Consider the following 16,355-nt stretch of genomic DNA (forward strand, 5'->3'; position numbering starts at 1 on the left):
CCTTCTTGGCCTGAAGAAACAGAGTACCAGCATCACATACTCAGTTGGGGCCTTGTGGTCATACGGCCTCAAGTGTTTTTCGACCTCTTGGTTTTTGTACAGAAAAAAATAGAGGAATAGTTTAGCTCTGACAATGTTTCTTTCATTTTCAGTAACAAAGTTCATCCCCTAACCAAACACAAAGCACACATACAACAAAGCATTGTTCCCTTTTTTGTTGTTGTTCAGCTTAGATCTAATAGAGGCTACAGTGATCATTTAACATATAAGAATATATATATTCCCTTAATCCTCAAAAGGAACCCAAAGCTAAGCAGTCTGACCCTGTAAACAGATTTATGTTCTCCCATCATCAGCAACGGTCAGCAGCTTGTTCGGTGTTTTCGCTGTAATGACACTGAAGTATCTGTAGAGGGCAGCAGCCGTTTCAAACTGACAAGACGACGCAGAGGAAGAAAGTACCGTGAATCTACTGTGTTCTGTTTGGTTTATCAAGAATCACAAATAGCCTCAATCATTGCAGATAATTAGTTCTGGGGGAAAAAAATGTATGCTACGGTTTAGTTGGACAGACAGGAACTTATTTGAAATAAGTTATTTCATATTCCCTCCATTGAAGATGTTAGATGGCAACTCATTTGGAAATGAAACGGGTAACTTCGCCTGTGGAGATGCAGAAGGGGGTCTGCCCCTTGGCGTATCAGAGGACCAGGTCTCAAAGCCTCCAAACGGGACACCGTCCTCCAGATTCTTGGAGGCTGAGCTGGAGCTGAACGCCCATCTCCGTGGGCTCACCTTCAGTGAACCTGTCCGCTACATTTACAACCCGCTGGAGTACGCGTGGGACACCCACCGCTGCTACGTGGAGAAATACTGTCAGGCCGGACAAAGCGTCTTGTTTTTAGGGATGAATCCTGGGCCTTTCGGTATGGCACAGACCGGGGTGAGTACCGCATGCAAAAACATACAGGCTGTGGCTTCTAAACGACCACAAGGTTGTAGTTTCAGTGAGTGTAAACAATCTTTCGATGGCTGTGAACGCGGAAGCTACCCCCCAAAACAGTCGTGACGTCATTTCTCACACAGATCACAAAGGACTCAAAGAGAACTGGGTTTTCTTTATTAATTTATTAATTATCAAAGTTGAATTTCACATACACAAATGCAAATTTTTGAAAAGAAAACCAAATTTCTATGTTTTTTTGATTGAATTAAAGCAATAGCCTACTTGCTCACAATTAAACCTTCAACTAATCATAAAGCAAAAACAACAATATGGGCTTGTTCCCAACTTGGGATTATGGACAAACTGTTGTCCTAAATCTTTGTTTTATTTGTTGTTGTTTTTACACGAGACTCCTTGGCACATATGTCAGTTTGTTCAATAGTTTTCTTTTTGCAAGAGTTTTGTGACTGTCATTCTCTTATTATTATTATTATCCTTATGCTCCCCTTGGCTGGCTTTTTTTTTTACGTTATGTACACATTTATATGTCATTATTCTGCTTTGTTGCAAATAAAGTTCTTAAAGAAAAAAAAAACTCAAAGAGAAATGCAAGAAAAATGAAAAGAACTGCCACTTGTACCCTTTTAACTACAGCAGGTACAAGTTGCACATCGGTGCTGGTCCTGAGGTGCAAACATAGTTGTACAACACCAGCGATTCCCGAGACACAACACAGCACTTTATGAAACCCACACCTCGATGTTCAGAAAGCACCACCAAACAGAAAAGGACAAGATTTCACCTCAAACATTTTAGATAAGTGTTTGTTTGTTTTCTTTTGTTTTATGAAAGGTGAAAGAACAAACACACAAAAAAATAAAAATAAAACAGACAGGACAACCTTTACCAAAGCACATTTCATAAAACGTAACACGTTGTTTTTAGTTTTTTTTCCCACAACATTTTCTCGTCCAGTATTGCTGTGCTTTGCAGCTCGGGGCTGCTGTGATTGAAAGCAGCGTGAACAATCTGCTTCTCTTTGCACAGGTCCCATTTGGAGAAGTGAGGTCAGTTGTGGACTGGCTGGAGGTCACGGGGGAGGTCGGTCACCCTGACAACGAGCATCCAAAGCGACGGATCACGGGGCTCGGCTGCACCCAGCGCGAGGTGAGCGGTGCGCGATTTTGGGGGTTCTTCCGGCAACTGTGTGGTGAGCCGACACGGTTTTTCAGGCACTGCTTTGTGCACAATCTGTGTCCACTGATATTCATGAATGCCAATGGGAAAAATTTAACTCCCCCTGAGCTGCCTGCAGCTGAACGGGACACCCTGCTGGCCAAGTGCGACACTGCACTGTGCCAGGTGGTGAGAGCTCTCAACGTCTCCATGGTGATCGGCGTGGGAAGGGTGGCGGAGCAGCGGGCGCGGCGAGCGCTGTCTGCCGCAGGTGTCAGTGCTCGAGTGGAGGGTATCATGCACCCATCGCCCAGGAACCCGCTGGCTAATAAAGGCTGGGAGGAAGTAGCTAGAGCCAAGCTGGCAGAACTTGGAGTTCTGTCACTACTGAGTAACACTTGAGTTGATCAGCTCATCAATGGCAGAGTCTTTCTGACAATGAATCGGGATGTGAAGAGGTCCAGTTAGAGACAGATGGCTTGTTGCACTTCTCCGCACAAACTCCCAGCTTCAGTTTCTGCTCCAAGCAAAGTAACACACTAATGCCTTCCCCAGCGGTTATTCTGATACACACATTGGTATCACAAGTACTGTGAATGCATCTTTCCTTGTCTTCTGTTATCTTCATCTTTCTTAATGGACCAGTGGATGTGGCGGCATGGCACCGGATTATGGAACCTTAAAAAGGGTTCCCCTGTACAACGTGCTTTGTATGCGTCTGTAACGTTTTATCCAAAACCTAAGCTCAGTGTGTGTGTATATTCAGGTTTTTTTTTGTGTGTGTGTGTTTCAGTGTTTTGTTTAGTCAATTAAGACTGTAAATTGAAAACAAAAAATCCGCCATTGATTAGAGTTTAAATGTCCAACCAGATCCAGTATGTATCAGCTGATAAAATGCGAGTTGTGTGGCTTATAAACTGAAGAGTTCTCACTGTTTTTACAGACATTCTGTAGCTTTCTGACATGTAGCATAACCAAATACAGAAACAATGCAAGACTCTAAAAAACATTTAGTAAAAACACAGTTTTATGGAGTAGACTACTAACACTCCCTTTTTATGATATTTTATAAAATCTTTTGGTAATTTCTTTTGAGAATGTATTTTATGTTTTTACACACTGATACTGTTTGACCAGTTTTGTGTATTCCATGGTTTATGCTCTATAAATGAAAAACTTTGTGTTTAAATAAATCTTGGACTGTGAGAAATGTAATCAATTTCTTCCTCTTGTGTTTAGATATGAAGGCTGACAGTCAGATTTAATATTTAGCATATTTGCATACAGCACACAGTAAGTCTTAAGCTGACAGAAAATAAGCACGTCGCAAACCGGAAACTGGAAAAATAGAAATTTGAAGTGGCTTGTGGCGCAGCCAGATGTAGTATTTTAATGTGTCATAATAGGACAAGCGCATGTGTAAATAACGGATAGAACGTCAGCTTAATTTAGCGATTCGCTTAGCTACATCCAACCTTTTCTTGGCAAAACAATTCAGAATGTTTGTGGCGTGAAGGCCTCTGCCAGGGCTGATAGTACAACCTGCCAGCGTTTTCAGTCGTTCACCCACAAAGCACCACGAACTGTTTGCATTTCTAAAATGCTAATGGAGGTTTTTGAGCCTCTGTGGGTTTCTCCATCTACATGAACAAGCTGTATGGAGATCTTCATCCGTCTGTTACTGCCTGCAGCCTGCAGCTGCACCCAGAAATGAAAGTAGTTTTTCTCCAGCACGTAGCCAGGAAGCAGTCCAGCAGTGAAATACTGATGGCATGGACTATGTATAGTTAAATAACACATTTCAAAACAAATATATAGTTTCACCTTTTAGCATCCAAGTAACTAACCACCATATGGAGTAAACTAACAGATCTGGATGAATCTCTAAAGTTTTGATGCACTTTTTTTCAGTTTAGCACAAAATGCAACTGAGGTCGTCAGTAGTGTTTTTTTTTTTTTTAGCTCAGCAAGCACTCAGTATTCCTCACAAAATAAATTATATTTAGGATTTCCGAAGTATGTTGAAGATCTGTTCAAAGTATGGCTAAATGTACGATCCAAAACTGAAATACCAAAATCAGATTACAGTCAAAACTCTTTGACGTGGTGCGTTGATGACTGAAATGAAAATAGGTGCATGCCTGTGCACCCTCCCCGACTTCTCATTTTCAGCGCGTCTAATTAAAATACCCACAAAGAGCAAAAAATAGATCCACATGAAAAGATCTCTACAACTATTTGTTACTGAGCATGAACACATTTCCATGTAAATCGTATTACAAATGATGGCTTCAGCCATCAAGCGTCAAATTTGAAATCTATCACAGGGAAAACACGCCTAGACTGGCTTCTACACCAACAATAGTTTATCTTTAATTTCTAGTTTTAACCATCTGCTACTACCATTTTTGAGATATAATCATGGCTAGACTTTTATTCGTGAATCCTACAAGTCAGACATCACTTTGCGCTGCATTGCCATCCAGTGTTCAAAGTGGGAATGATTCTTGCACAATCACGGAATCAATTTAAAGGTGCTCATATTTTTAGGTTTTCACTCTAAAATGTATACATTTTGAGATAGTTGATGATTTTAACACAAAACAGGATTTTTTTTCTCATTATAAATGACTATATATATGTATGGATTGTGCCATTTTTGATGCCTTGTTATTAAAAGAAACATTACCCCTTGATGATACCCCCCCCCCACGTGTGCCACCACAACTGAGAATTGCAACATGCAGTAACTAGCAGCAACAGATTCCATGTCCAGTGAGTGTGTCCCGTTGTGGGAGTTGAAGTCTGCAGCGCTGCTCTGCTATCTGACATGCTGTGTACTCACGAACTGCACCTCCCAGAAGTCCCCCGGAATTGCTTGTGGGGTCCACAAGTTGAAGAGATGTTGTGAAACACTTGCACCTGACAGGATTGCTCATCACTATCTGCAGACTGATGCAAAGCTCAATGCTCCATGAGATAGCAGAAAAGATCAATTCAACAGCAGACTAAGGTAAGATCTACACCACAGGGTTCCTTAACCATTAAATCCAACAGACGCAGAGTTTAACTTGAAACTGGCTTTTAATAATTTGTGTTAACTATTTCTGTCAGTGTAGTTATGATGTCAAGTTTGTAGTTTAAATATATGGCATTAAATGAAGAGAGCTGTTTGGTTTCTGTGTATGTAACGTACTCTCAGATTATGTTTAGTTGTGTGTAGGATAATGACTTTTTATGATAAATAACTTAAAATATGAACTTCATTACAATTGTTTTCACAGCAGACTGAAGTATACCATGCCTCTGTGATCAATGTATGTAAATGTGTATATATATATATATATATATATATATATATATATATATATATGTATATATATATATATACACATTTATATACATAAAGCATAAAGCATACATAAGCAGCTTGTTTATAAACAAAAAAAATCATAAATATATACATATTTATGAGCTTTTTGTTTATAAACAAGCTGCTGAGCCATAAGGTGTTATGACTATGCTGCTACATTCCTGAGCTGGCTCTGCGATCGCCTTTCATCAGCTGTTCTTTTCCACACTGAAACTGGAGCAGATCAAACTAAATCCTTGAGTGTTTTCTTCTTCAACAGCAAAGCTTCCTATTACCATGGATAAACATCCCACGGTGGTGTTTCGAAATGTGGGGCAACTGTACTTCCCCCAAACCAGAGTGGAGTGCCACTACAGTCTGACATCAGAGCATCAGTGGAGCAGCGGGGACTGGATAGGGATTTTTGAGGTACAACCCCCCCCCACCCCTCGAGCGTGCCTCATGTTTTACTTTAACACATTGAAAGTTGGGACTCAGGGTAGTCACATTGATCCATATTATGTGGCTTAAAATATCTGTTGTCTTTGAATAGATGGGCTGGTCTTCTCTCAAACAGTATTACACATACGCTTGGGCTCTTGTCCCTGAAGGCTACACGGAGAGGACCACTGTCGACTACTGTACACTTTTCCAGGGTAATTAGAAAGTTGAATATCATTCTAAATATATATATAAACATTGGTTTAATATGTTTTCTATTTGAAGGCTTTATCTCTGTCGGATCTCTCACCACATCTAATATCAGTGTCGGTCTGCGCGGTCAGGGATGTGCTCTGTGACTCATAAGACCGTGATGGCATATCATACAGACAGAGTCCTGGTGTGCACTGCTACATCACTATAGCTAGATGAGTGGGTAAACCACTGGAGACCAGCAAGAATGGGCAGTTTCCCAAAAAGTTTTGATCCAGTGGACCTAAAAAGTAAATGATTTCACGGACAGACACATTGTGTACAAAAGGAGCAACTTCACAGTCATCGTTACCCTCCCCAGCATTGGTTGGCTATGACTCATTTCAAGATGCGTAAGCTCTAAGAAAAAATAAACAAGAAGGTTATTGGATAGATGTTTTATAAATGATTAGACCAAAATGAGATTTTATGGTTTAATGACTAACTAAATTCCAGCATGAAGAGCTTATCCCATCTCTCAAAAATGGTTTATACATATTTTGCTGCATCTAGATTACAATAGTTTGCAATATTTCAACCATGAATTCTGAATTAGATCAGTGAATTCTTAAGGAAAAGCACATATACTTCAACCAAAGAATGGGGAAATAAGATAAAAGATAGCGTTTGAGAAATCAAAGTTCTGACTGCAGTTTAATGGAAAGGTTGTGGAAGGACTTGAAGTGAACAGTTCATGTGAGGACACTAACCAACACTGCCGAGTTAAATTTCTTCTGCTGATGTGCAGAACCGATGAATAGTTGCCAGAACTTTAAGTTTATTTACCATTCACCTCTATGTGACATTGTTTCATCAACAAATTACCATGTCGTTTTTTCCCCCTGTAATTATATTATTTAGTTTCTCTTTTTCTATTGCTAAAAAACAAACTCTTGACCACTGTTTGTGCAGCATCCTACCTGCCCCGCCCCAGTTCTGTGGAGTACCAGTTTGTATATGTGGATAAGATGGGAAAAGTGTGTTCCCAGAGCCGTCCCTTCAATTTCTGTGCTCCCAAGCCACTTGAGGAGCTGGAGACTCTCAAAGAGGAACAAGATGAGGAGGATGGAGAAGAGGAGCTGATGCTGGTCATCCCCAGGGCTCAGCTGCTGCAGGTGATGGAAAGAAAACACACACAAACATACATTCTACAGATTCCAACATTCACTGAAATAACAAAAAAAACAACAATGGGAAGCATTTCAACATTTCTCTCTGGTTGCTGTAAAAGAGATTAAAGCTGAGGCGTCTTGTTGTGTGTTGTTACCAGAGTCGGCTGGAGGAGAGCCTGAAAAAGCAGGAGGATTTACAACAAGCTTTGGACGTTGCTAGAGAGAAGATGGAGGATAAGAAGGGAATCAGCAAAGCAGCAAGGATCGAATGGAAGAGTGAAAGAGGTGCAATGAGGGAGGAGATCACCGAACTCAGAGATAACCTGAGACACAGCTGCGAGATGCTGAAGAAGATGGAGGAAAAACTTAAGGTATGTACAGGTCATGTCCCTATCCTGGCAAATGTAGAGTGTTCTGTTTCATCCACAAATGCACAAAACAATCACTAAATTGACAAGAAGAATGATTATCCATGATATTTGTTCACTCTCTTTCAAACTGAAAGGATGCGATGTACACTCAGGAAAACCTGACCTCTGAACTGAGTAAACTCACGGCTGAAAAGGCTGAGAATCAGCAGAAAATCAAAGACTTGGAGAATGACATGAAAGTTCTGTCTGACAAAGAAAAAGAAGCAAGCAATGAACTGGAAAGGCAAGAGTGTGAGACTAACATTAGCCTGGACATTTGTCCAAATTCAATTTTGGGCCTCAAGCTAGCCTTTTTTTTTGCTGTTTCAGGCTGAAAGAGAGAGTGAAGAAAATGTCCAGTCAAATGAAACACGACGAGGAAAAGAGAAAGACTCTGCAGGTAACTGGTGGATGCTAGAAAGAACTTGGTGAAAAATGTAGGAAGAGGATAGTTAAACAATATAAGGCCCGTAAAGCAGCACCTCACTGTGACTAAGCCATGTGTGGAGGGTTTGTCAGCAGTGATAGTAAATCCTTAAACGTGTTTGTTCAACTCTAATTTTTTTACTTTACTGTTTCTGTACCTCTTCTGCTCATTTCTCAACAGGTGGAGACTGAGTCCTCTGTGATTGAGGTGCGAGGGCTGCAGGAGCACCTGGAAGCCAGTGACCATGTGGCTGAGAGTCTGCGTCGAGAGCTGAGGGAGCTTGGGACCAGACAGAGCCACACCCACACCGAGCTGCACCAAGCCCGGCTGCAGGTAGCCCAGCTCACCCTACAGCTGTCTGAGGAGGACCTGATGCTCAGGGAGGAGCGGGCCAACTCCACCCTGGAGAGAGAGGCTAACAAACATGCAGCAGAAGTGAGGATCCAGCACGACCTGAGCTATACGTTGATCCATTTTCATCTCTAACCCTGTCTCCATCATTGTTTTGTGCAGACTGATAAAAAGAAGATACAAGAGCTGACCTGTGAGCTGCAGAGGAAGGAGGAATGGCTCCAGGAGGAGAGGGTGGAAAGGGACAACCTGGAAGCAGAGCTCGGAAGAGAGAAAGTAAGCAATCTAAATGCTGCTCAGTTACTATTATCCAAGGCTCAAACATCTTCAGCTCTAAATATAACTCGGGTGCTGCAGTTCTGCATCATCAGTTGCTCAGGACGTGTTTTTGGAAACTGGAGAAGCAGGTTAGGGTTCAGCAGACTTCTTTTATTACTCATATGCTGGCACAAATAGAAAAGCTTCCATGAACAGTGAGCAAACATTTCGTTCCATCATCATGTGATCAGCAGGAAAAGGGGGGAAGCCATGTCAGGTGGTATGATGTTCTGAGGGTAATGTTGCTGCCCCCTGTAGGTGCTGCTGAACGATGCCAAGAGAGAGCTGCAGGAACTGAGGTCCGTTCTGAGAAAGGTCCAGAAAGAAAGAGAAGAGGAGCAAATACACAAGCAGGCAAGAGTTCTTCATAATGTGCCATGATAATTCTTCATAGTATTTTAAAAGGCTTTGTTCATCTAATGGATCATTACATCATAAATATCCTGATTAAATTGAAGCCAAAAAACTTTTCATGAACTGGCTAAACATATGGAGCTCTGACATCTGTGTTTGTACTTAGAGTATTATGTTTCTTACAAAGTTGTATTCATAATAAAACTAGAATATTTTCAATACAATCTCGTCAGTGGCAAATATTTAACATAGAAACCATTTTAAAAGACACTTAATTTACTTTTGGGTGATATATAAAGCTATGCAGAACAGTTAAGGCCTTGAATCTCTTTAGAAATTACATCTATCGAGTGCACTAAAACAAAGTGTGTCAAACGATGAGATTGAAGTGCAGTGAACATGTGTAATGACACCATCTAACAGTGATGGTGATAGTTTTTTTTAGAAAAAGGTTGGCAGTTCAGTTGCAGTTCAGTTCACATCAGCACAAAGGGGTGGATGATATACACAGTATGTTCTGTTCAATTCCTTAACAAATCCATTATTTTTCTGCCTGGTTGAAGTTTACAGGAAGTAACAAAGGGGATATGAGTACATTTACATTTAAAAAAGACTATATAATGTATTTTGTATTTTTCATACTTCTACTTCTACACTTTAGATAATTTGAAATATAACAGGTAAAGAATTTTGAATATTATTGCCACCTTTTGATATTTAAGTATATTTTGATGCAAACTTTTGACTTTTTTTAGTAGTAAAATGAATGGATTCATGATTTTTACTCATAACAGAATCACTCTGCATTTGAGTGTATTTTTCTTCCTGATATCTGCTCTTTTTTTTCAAGTAAGAAAGTATTTTGTAAACTTTGCTGTCTTGTCTCCTTACTTTAAATCTGCTGGTTTGAAACTGAACACTTGTAGGACCTGGTGAACTACATTCGTCAGTTTGAGCAGAAGTTAGGGAATGTACCAGAGACCGAGCCACAGAGCATAGTTACCTCATATATCTGTAAGTAAAGACTCTCCATTTGTGAGCTGATCTTCAGCTTGACTTTAATGAAGACTAAATAGTCAACTTTAACAGTTCCTGGCTCTTCCTCTGAGAGAGACGAGGGTGATGCTCCACCGGCGTCGTCCAGATCAGTTTCTTCACCTCTTTTCGTGCCTGCTCAGCTGGAGCAGCCCGACAGAGCCGAGGCTCCGGCTGAGACAAACACCCAGAGCGACGCTGACAAGCCAGCCTTTGACACACTGGTACGCAGTCCCATTGTGGAAGCCAATCAACCAATAATGTTACCTGCATTTGGTTCCAGTAGAACCTGAGTAGGTTGATATTTGACTAATTTCCCAAATGAGTCCTCAAGCTTTGTTTTCCCATGAGTGCTTGCTCTAACTGTTGTTGAACACCTGGGTGTGGTGCTGCCATAGAAGCAGGCCATTATTTCTCTAACTGGATCAGATAAAAACAAAACATGTAACAATGACATCTGACAAAAACACCAAGACCTTCAAGGATGCTATTTCTACCCATCTTTTTTTTTGTTTAATTATTTTATTTTATCACTATCTTTAGTCAACAGTGTTTATGATACAGAATATAGTTTGATTACTTTAACCAGCAGTATTGTGACAAGTTGAGAAAAGTACATACATCATGTTTTAGATATTAAGCTGTGAGATGAAAAGGCATTTGGCTTATTTTTTTTCAGATAATATTCATCTGATATAAAGAATATCAGTGCTGCACTGCACAAAGATTTAGTTTGCTTCGGTTATATAGATTCTTATCCTTCACACGCACCATAATGGTTTCAAACGGCCTGAGTCAGGCAGAGCCACCTTCAGTAGTCGAACAAAGAAGGAGAAAGGAGTGCCTCTACTTCTGAGATACTTATCTGTTCGCCTTGAGTTTCTGTCCATTTTGTCTACTGAGAGAGTTCACCTGTTTTACCTGCCAATAGTGCTTTTGATGTAATTGGGTCGGTCGTTGCCAGGCTACAAACACAACACCCCGATGCATTCACGGTGACCGCGTCTCTCTGCTACATTTCCAACTTTCCAACAGCATGTTGGAACTGACTTTATTTTCAATTCTTATTTTCTCACTAGAATTTATTCTGCAACAATATGATTTGGGGGGTTAATACATATAATTAATGTCAATTCAATTCCATTTCAATTAAAAAACGAACAGGGTCCTACACCGTAGCAGCTTTTTTTCTGTTTACTGAAGTTTGCTTTCAGACTGGATAACTAACAGTACTGCACATCTAAGAAATGCTACATGTGGACAGAATAATCCACAGTGCCTAGAATTGAAAAGCTGCAGATCTTACTTTGGAAGCACTTGTCAGCATCCAGTATTTTGACACAAGTGTTGTGCTTCTATCTGTTAAATCAGGATGAGAAGAGGCAGCACTGTGTAACCCAAGCTGAGGAAGGGAAGCAACTTATCCTACCTGAGCTTGTCAACCCTGTCCTAAGGTGACGAGTCTGGAGTTCCACCAGCTGCAACACATACACTCTGTTTTAGGAATCCCCTCTAATGATAAAATTTCTTGTGGGGACTTCATTCACACTCTCTGTGGCTTGCTGTTGTTTTTAAAGTTCATAGAGGGCTTTTTCTTTTAAACCTAACAGGCGTGAGTTAGATTGAAATTAGCAGCAGCAACAAACTTGTGTTCACCAAAAGCAGAAGATTAGCACGGAGAGAGGAAAGAGATTCATTCTGTTTTATTTTGGTATCCACAACCCTTTTTTAAAACTGATCTATTTCCCTCTGCAGTGAGCTGGCTGACTCCCCCATGTGGTAACACAGGGAAGACTGGATGGATGGGATGTCACTTGTGTTCCACTGAAATGCTAATTCATGTGTATCATAAGAAAACCAGAAGCTTTTAGTGAGCTTTCTCTTCTCAAAGTGTTATTGACTGTTTCCAGTGTTTTCAAGTCTTAAGTAGGTTCCAGTTCCTTTTTCATAGTAAGTCATACTTAACTCGTCATTTTTATACTTTAGATGGATACTTGAGCTGTCTCCGGACAGCCTGCATTTTATTTTAGTGTTTGTAATTGCTTGATTTCAAGCCCTTAAGTTTTCTGTATATGTTACAACTGCTGTGAGAATTATGCTTTGTGACGCAACCCGTTGGTTTGGATTTCATACACTCTGTGTTGTTTTAGTGCCATTTAAGCCCCTGAGCTCTGCATGTGAGCGTGACTCCTGAGACCGTGACAAATGTGTGGGTGTGCTTTACGGTCAAGTGTGAAATGACCTGTTTCAGCTCTCTGAGCACCGAATCGGGTTGGAGGAACGTGATGGTTTGTTCATGATTCTTTTCTTTACTGATAGAGGCTTCTATCAGTAAAGGCCCATCAATAAAAAAAATCTAAATCCAAACAGGTGCCGATGACGGTATGATTTTTTGGGTGAACATGTGTGAGGTCTTATTGGTTTAAAAGACTATCTATCACTTTGTATATTATCTTACAAAGCAGAGATCCTGTGAACTGAAATGGTGCATATAGATGCTCTTCTATCCCATGTCATATAAAGGTGTGTAAAGTGCGGTTAATGATGACAACGGAAAGATCTGAGACCAAAAAGCGCCTTTATCAAAATACAAGAAACAACACGTAACGTATAAGCAAATAGCACGCAACAAGGAAAAAACACAAAGAAAAAAACAAGCAAACGTCGTATTAGCTTCTCATACAAATGTGAAAAGAGGAAATCGATAAACCCAGTTTTTGTTTTTCATGGTAAGGCTGCATGTGCACGTGTCATCTGAGATCAAAAGCAAACTGAACTATGAGATCACATGAGAAGCCTGAATCCCTGAACATGTTTTCGCTAGGAGTCAAAAACGTGAACAAACAGCAACGACAAAATGTAACAGAGATAAGTTGTATCCAGCTTCATTGTCAAAAAATGTCCCGTCATCACAAATTATAAAAAGTGAATGTATATTACGCCAAGTAGCAATATAGGCCTACTCCCTTGTAAAGGAGCCTCCAAATGTCCTATTTGTCTTTGGTCTTTTTTCTTCTCTTTAATTGAGAGCTTATGTATACATGAATAAATGAATGAAATAGAGGTCTTGATGACCTCCTCCATGGCTTGTTTATTGCACCAGCTCAAATTCAGAAAAAGAAATAGGTTTAAGATATAGACAAAAAAACAAAAATTCTATTCAGATATATCATGTTTATATAATGAAGAAGATGAAGAAGCGTATTCAAATGCTTGACAATCAATACAACGTGTGTGACAGAGGAAGAGAGAAGTTCTTACGTTTCCATCTTTTAAAAGCAAAGTCACAGATTAATTGTCTCAGGAACATAGTCTCCGCCTCAGCGTTGCTTATTTAACGTATCTTCCGTCTCCTGCATTGCTTTGAATCTGGTGCTAGAGACCTCTTAGAAAAAAACAGCCATTGCTTTAAAACTGCTGGCGTGGTACGACAACAGTCATGGCCATCGATGACCTGATTTTACTGAAGGCATGTTCTATTTATGCATCGCACATCAGTTTCCTTTTCAAACTAATTCTAACCCTCATATCAAATTTACTCTTCCATTAGAAATGGTAAAGTAAAAAATAGCAAAAAGAAAAGAGTACAAACGAAAATTGGAGTATTTACTGAACAAAATCCACTTTTTTGAATCCCTCATTAAGTACAGCACACATGAGCACAGGTCATCCCCCGCAAAGCATCTGTTTGCTCATCGATTATGTCGGATGGCTGTAAGCTCACGGAAGTGAAATTGAACATTTGGTTCCTCCATTCTTTGGGCGATGCCTTTTGTCTATATGCAAATCTTTAGTAACACTCCTTTTTTTTTTTTTTAATGCATTTTAAACACATTTGTAAGACATTGAATGAATTTACGAGGCATATCAAACTTCTGTACATATGTCGAGTATCCAGCATAACAACTAATAACAAGATCTGCAAAACATTTTACATGGTGGACATGACAAATTATGAGTCACAAAACCCTATGTATTTCAAACAAACGGGCCAAAAGTTGTCGTACACGGTCAGAAACATTTAAGCTCTATAAATGCATCACAATGTCTTATAAGCAAGCAGTTACCATCTCCTACTTTTCTTTTTCTTTTCCTTAATAAGAAAAACTCTTTGGATGCTATTAGCTGGACTTCTTACCAGAAACTCATTGGATAATGACAGTAATGTAGTCACTCTTGTTTAGCTTCCACTCACACACACTCCCACACACACCCATGCACACACGTACACACCTAAGGCTTTTGTGAAGTAAACTGTCTGTAAAGGTTAATTCATTGGGATACCTTTGCCTGGTATGTTACAACATGCAATCACACAGTTAGAACATCAATTGTTAATCATCCCTGCTCTGTGTTGTATGCGTAACGTCTGATTGGGCACATTTACATTGTAAGAAAATGCTGTACAGGCAGGCGAGGCGAGGCTCTGACAGAATCAACCTGAGACTGTGTGATGTCAGTAAATCCACCCTGCAGATTCAAAAGGTTATTTTATTTTATTTATTTTTTTAAGGGTATTGTAGACAAGAGGTGGAGCTATGTTGTTGTTTGTCTTTTTCTTATTTGGCACCAGAGTTACAATACCAGCTGAAGATCTCTTCCTCTAACTCTCTGTCAGATTAGGCTGTAGTCATCAGATATTGTTATGAAATGGAAACTCGCACACCATGTGACTTCCACGCTCTGAGCTTGAGTCCTGCTCATGACTTCCTGCTATTGCTTTTCACTCATTGTCCAACAAAGCAGAAAAGCACAAGGTTAAAGTTTAAAAAAAAAAAATAAAAAAAAATCACAAATGTCCAGTCAAATGTGAGCAAGAGTCGATGAAAAATATACAAAAGCACAAAGCCCCACAGACGGGCATAAAGATAGAAGTGTATACATGCGTAGAAAAACCGTACGATGAAAAAATAAGTTGCATTTCTCCGAAAAGTAATAGGAGTAATTCCGAGAGGATATTTGTGGCACATGGATCCCACGTAGAGTTCAGTTGTTGCGATGTATTTTTGACATCAATTTTATACAAAGCATAGCCCTTAACTGATGGTAGAGGAGAACATTTTCTTCTGCCCAACAATTCTTTCTCCTCTTTTTGAAATATGCTCTGAACAGTCACGGACACAGTGACATTTTTAAAGGCGCCCTCATTAATCCACTGAAATGTAGTGCTTTTTCTTCTTCAATTCCTTACTTCCTATATTGAATTTAACACATTTTCCTTAGAGTCAGTATGTACAGTTTATATATATATATATATAAAAAAGCATCATTAAAAGATGTCTAGGAGCCTAAATGTGTGAGGTTTCTGGTGTTGCTCAGTGAGGCTCAGTGATCTGTCAGAGGAGGCAGCATCATCTCGTCCCTCTCACTGCGCTTTCCCCGTCACTGCTTTCTTTTGGGCGGCTGCTGCCGCCTCCCCCCACAGCTCTCCGTCACTGTCCGCCCCCCGCTCTCTCTCCTCATCCCAGTAGTCGTCCTCTTCCTCCTCCTCTTCCTCCTCAAAAGCCGACTCATATGTGGGCTTCTCTTCTTGCTTGATGGCTTGAATGGCAGGGGGAGCCGCTGCGGCGCTGTCAGAGGAGTCACTGCTATCCTCAAAGGCCTCCGGGTTCTCCAGCATCTCCCTAATCAGAGGAGGCATGGGGCCTGGTATCTCTGTCTTCAGTGTGATGGCTCTTTCTGCACCTGAGGATACATGCATATTCAATTAACTCTTTATGTGCAAAAGTGGGATTAAAAGCAACAGAAAAGCTGGATGGTTTGCTTTTTTAAGGGTTCAAAAATGAACAGATGTCATCTCATGTAACAAAAACAGTTACACCATCTACTTAAGCTATGGAGATGATGGCTTATTTGTGTATGGCTATTTTTTTTTACTATATTAAAGTTTTAACTACGTATTACGTTAACATGTTAGATAAATCATTTCTGGTGGAGTTTAAAAGTAAAGTTTTTTAAAAAATGCATTCAATGCAACATTTATGAACTTAGTCATGAGGAGTTGAAGAGGCGTACAAAGCACATCAGAAACTCAGGTTGAAACTTTGGGCTTTGCAACTGTGCAGACATTTTAAATGCACAAAAATGAAATAAACACAAAAGAAAGGGAAAAACTCCCCCAAATCAAAATATGATTCCTCGAAATCTTGTCTCATCTCTGCATTTTGAGGTTTGGCAGATG

At 40.0% G+C, this 16,355-nt stretch overlaps 3 protein-coding genes across 6 annotated transcripts in view; 2 read left to right on the plus strand and 1 right to left on the minus strand.

Moving 5' to 3' along the window:
• The first annotated feature begins 448 nt into the window (after positions 1-448).
• Positions 449-3,316, plus strand: LOC142377784 (single-strand selective monofunctional uracil DNA glycosylase-like). Its single transcript, XM_075462100.1, has 2 exons — positions 449-943; positions 1,994-3,316. The coding sequence occupies exons 1-2, from the start codon at positions 551-553 to the stop codon at positions 2,522-2,524; spliced, it is 924 nt and encodes a 307-aa protein (XP_075318215.1). The 5' UTR covers positions 449-550; the 3' UTR covers positions 2,525-3,316.
• A 1,719-nt stretch (positions 3,317-5,035) lies between these two features.
• On the plus strand, positions 5,036-12,831 carry LOC142377081 (calcium-binding and coiled-coil domain-containing protein 1-like). Of its 3 annotated transcripts, XM_075460839.1 has the most exons (14): positions 5,036-5,135; positions 5,755-5,903; positions 6,028-6,130; positions 7,080-7,282; positions 7,438-7,650; positions 7,785-7,933; positions 8,020-8,089; positions 8,297-8,551; positions 8,630-8,743; positions 9,044-9,139; positions 10,066-10,153; positions 10,229-10,398; positions 11,546-11,628; positions 11,930-12,831. In XM_075460839.1, the coding sequence occupies exons 2-14, from the start codon at positions 5,772-5,774 to the stop codon at positions 11,955-11,957; spliced, it is 1,704 nt and encodes a 567-aa protein (XP_075316954.1). In that variant the 5' UTR covers positions 5,036-5,135; positions 5,755-5,771; the 3' UTR covers positions 11,958-12,831. The 3 variants fall into 3 exon arrangements, with proteins under 3 accessions (XP_075316954.1, XP_075316956.1, XP_075316957.1); XM_075460841.1 differs by lacking the exon at positions 11,546-11,628; XM_075460842.1 differs by lacking the exons at positions 7,785-7,933; positions 8,020-8,089.
• Positions 12,736-16,355, minus strand: part of LOC142377082 (retinoic acid receptor gamma-A-like) — a 40,422-nt gene continuing 36,802 nt past the window's right edge. For both annotated transcript variants that reach the window (XM_075460843.1, XM_075460844.1), the window contains one exon: positions 12,736-15,859. In XM_075460843.1, coding sequence (XP_075316958.1) covers positions 15,540-15,859 — 320 coding nt within the window. In that variant the 3' untranslated portion in view covers positions 12,736-15,539. The remainder of the gene's footprint in view (positions 15,860-16,355) is intronic.

This window comes from Odontesthes bonariensis, chromosome 3, assembly GCF_027942865.1.
Source record: "Odontesthes bonariensis isolate fOdoBon6 chromosome 3, fOdoBon6.hap1, whole genome shotgun sequence".
Classification (NCBI taxonomy): Eukaryota; Metazoa; Chordata; class Actinopteri; order Atheriniformes; family Atherinopsidae; genus Odontesthes; species Odontesthes bonariensis.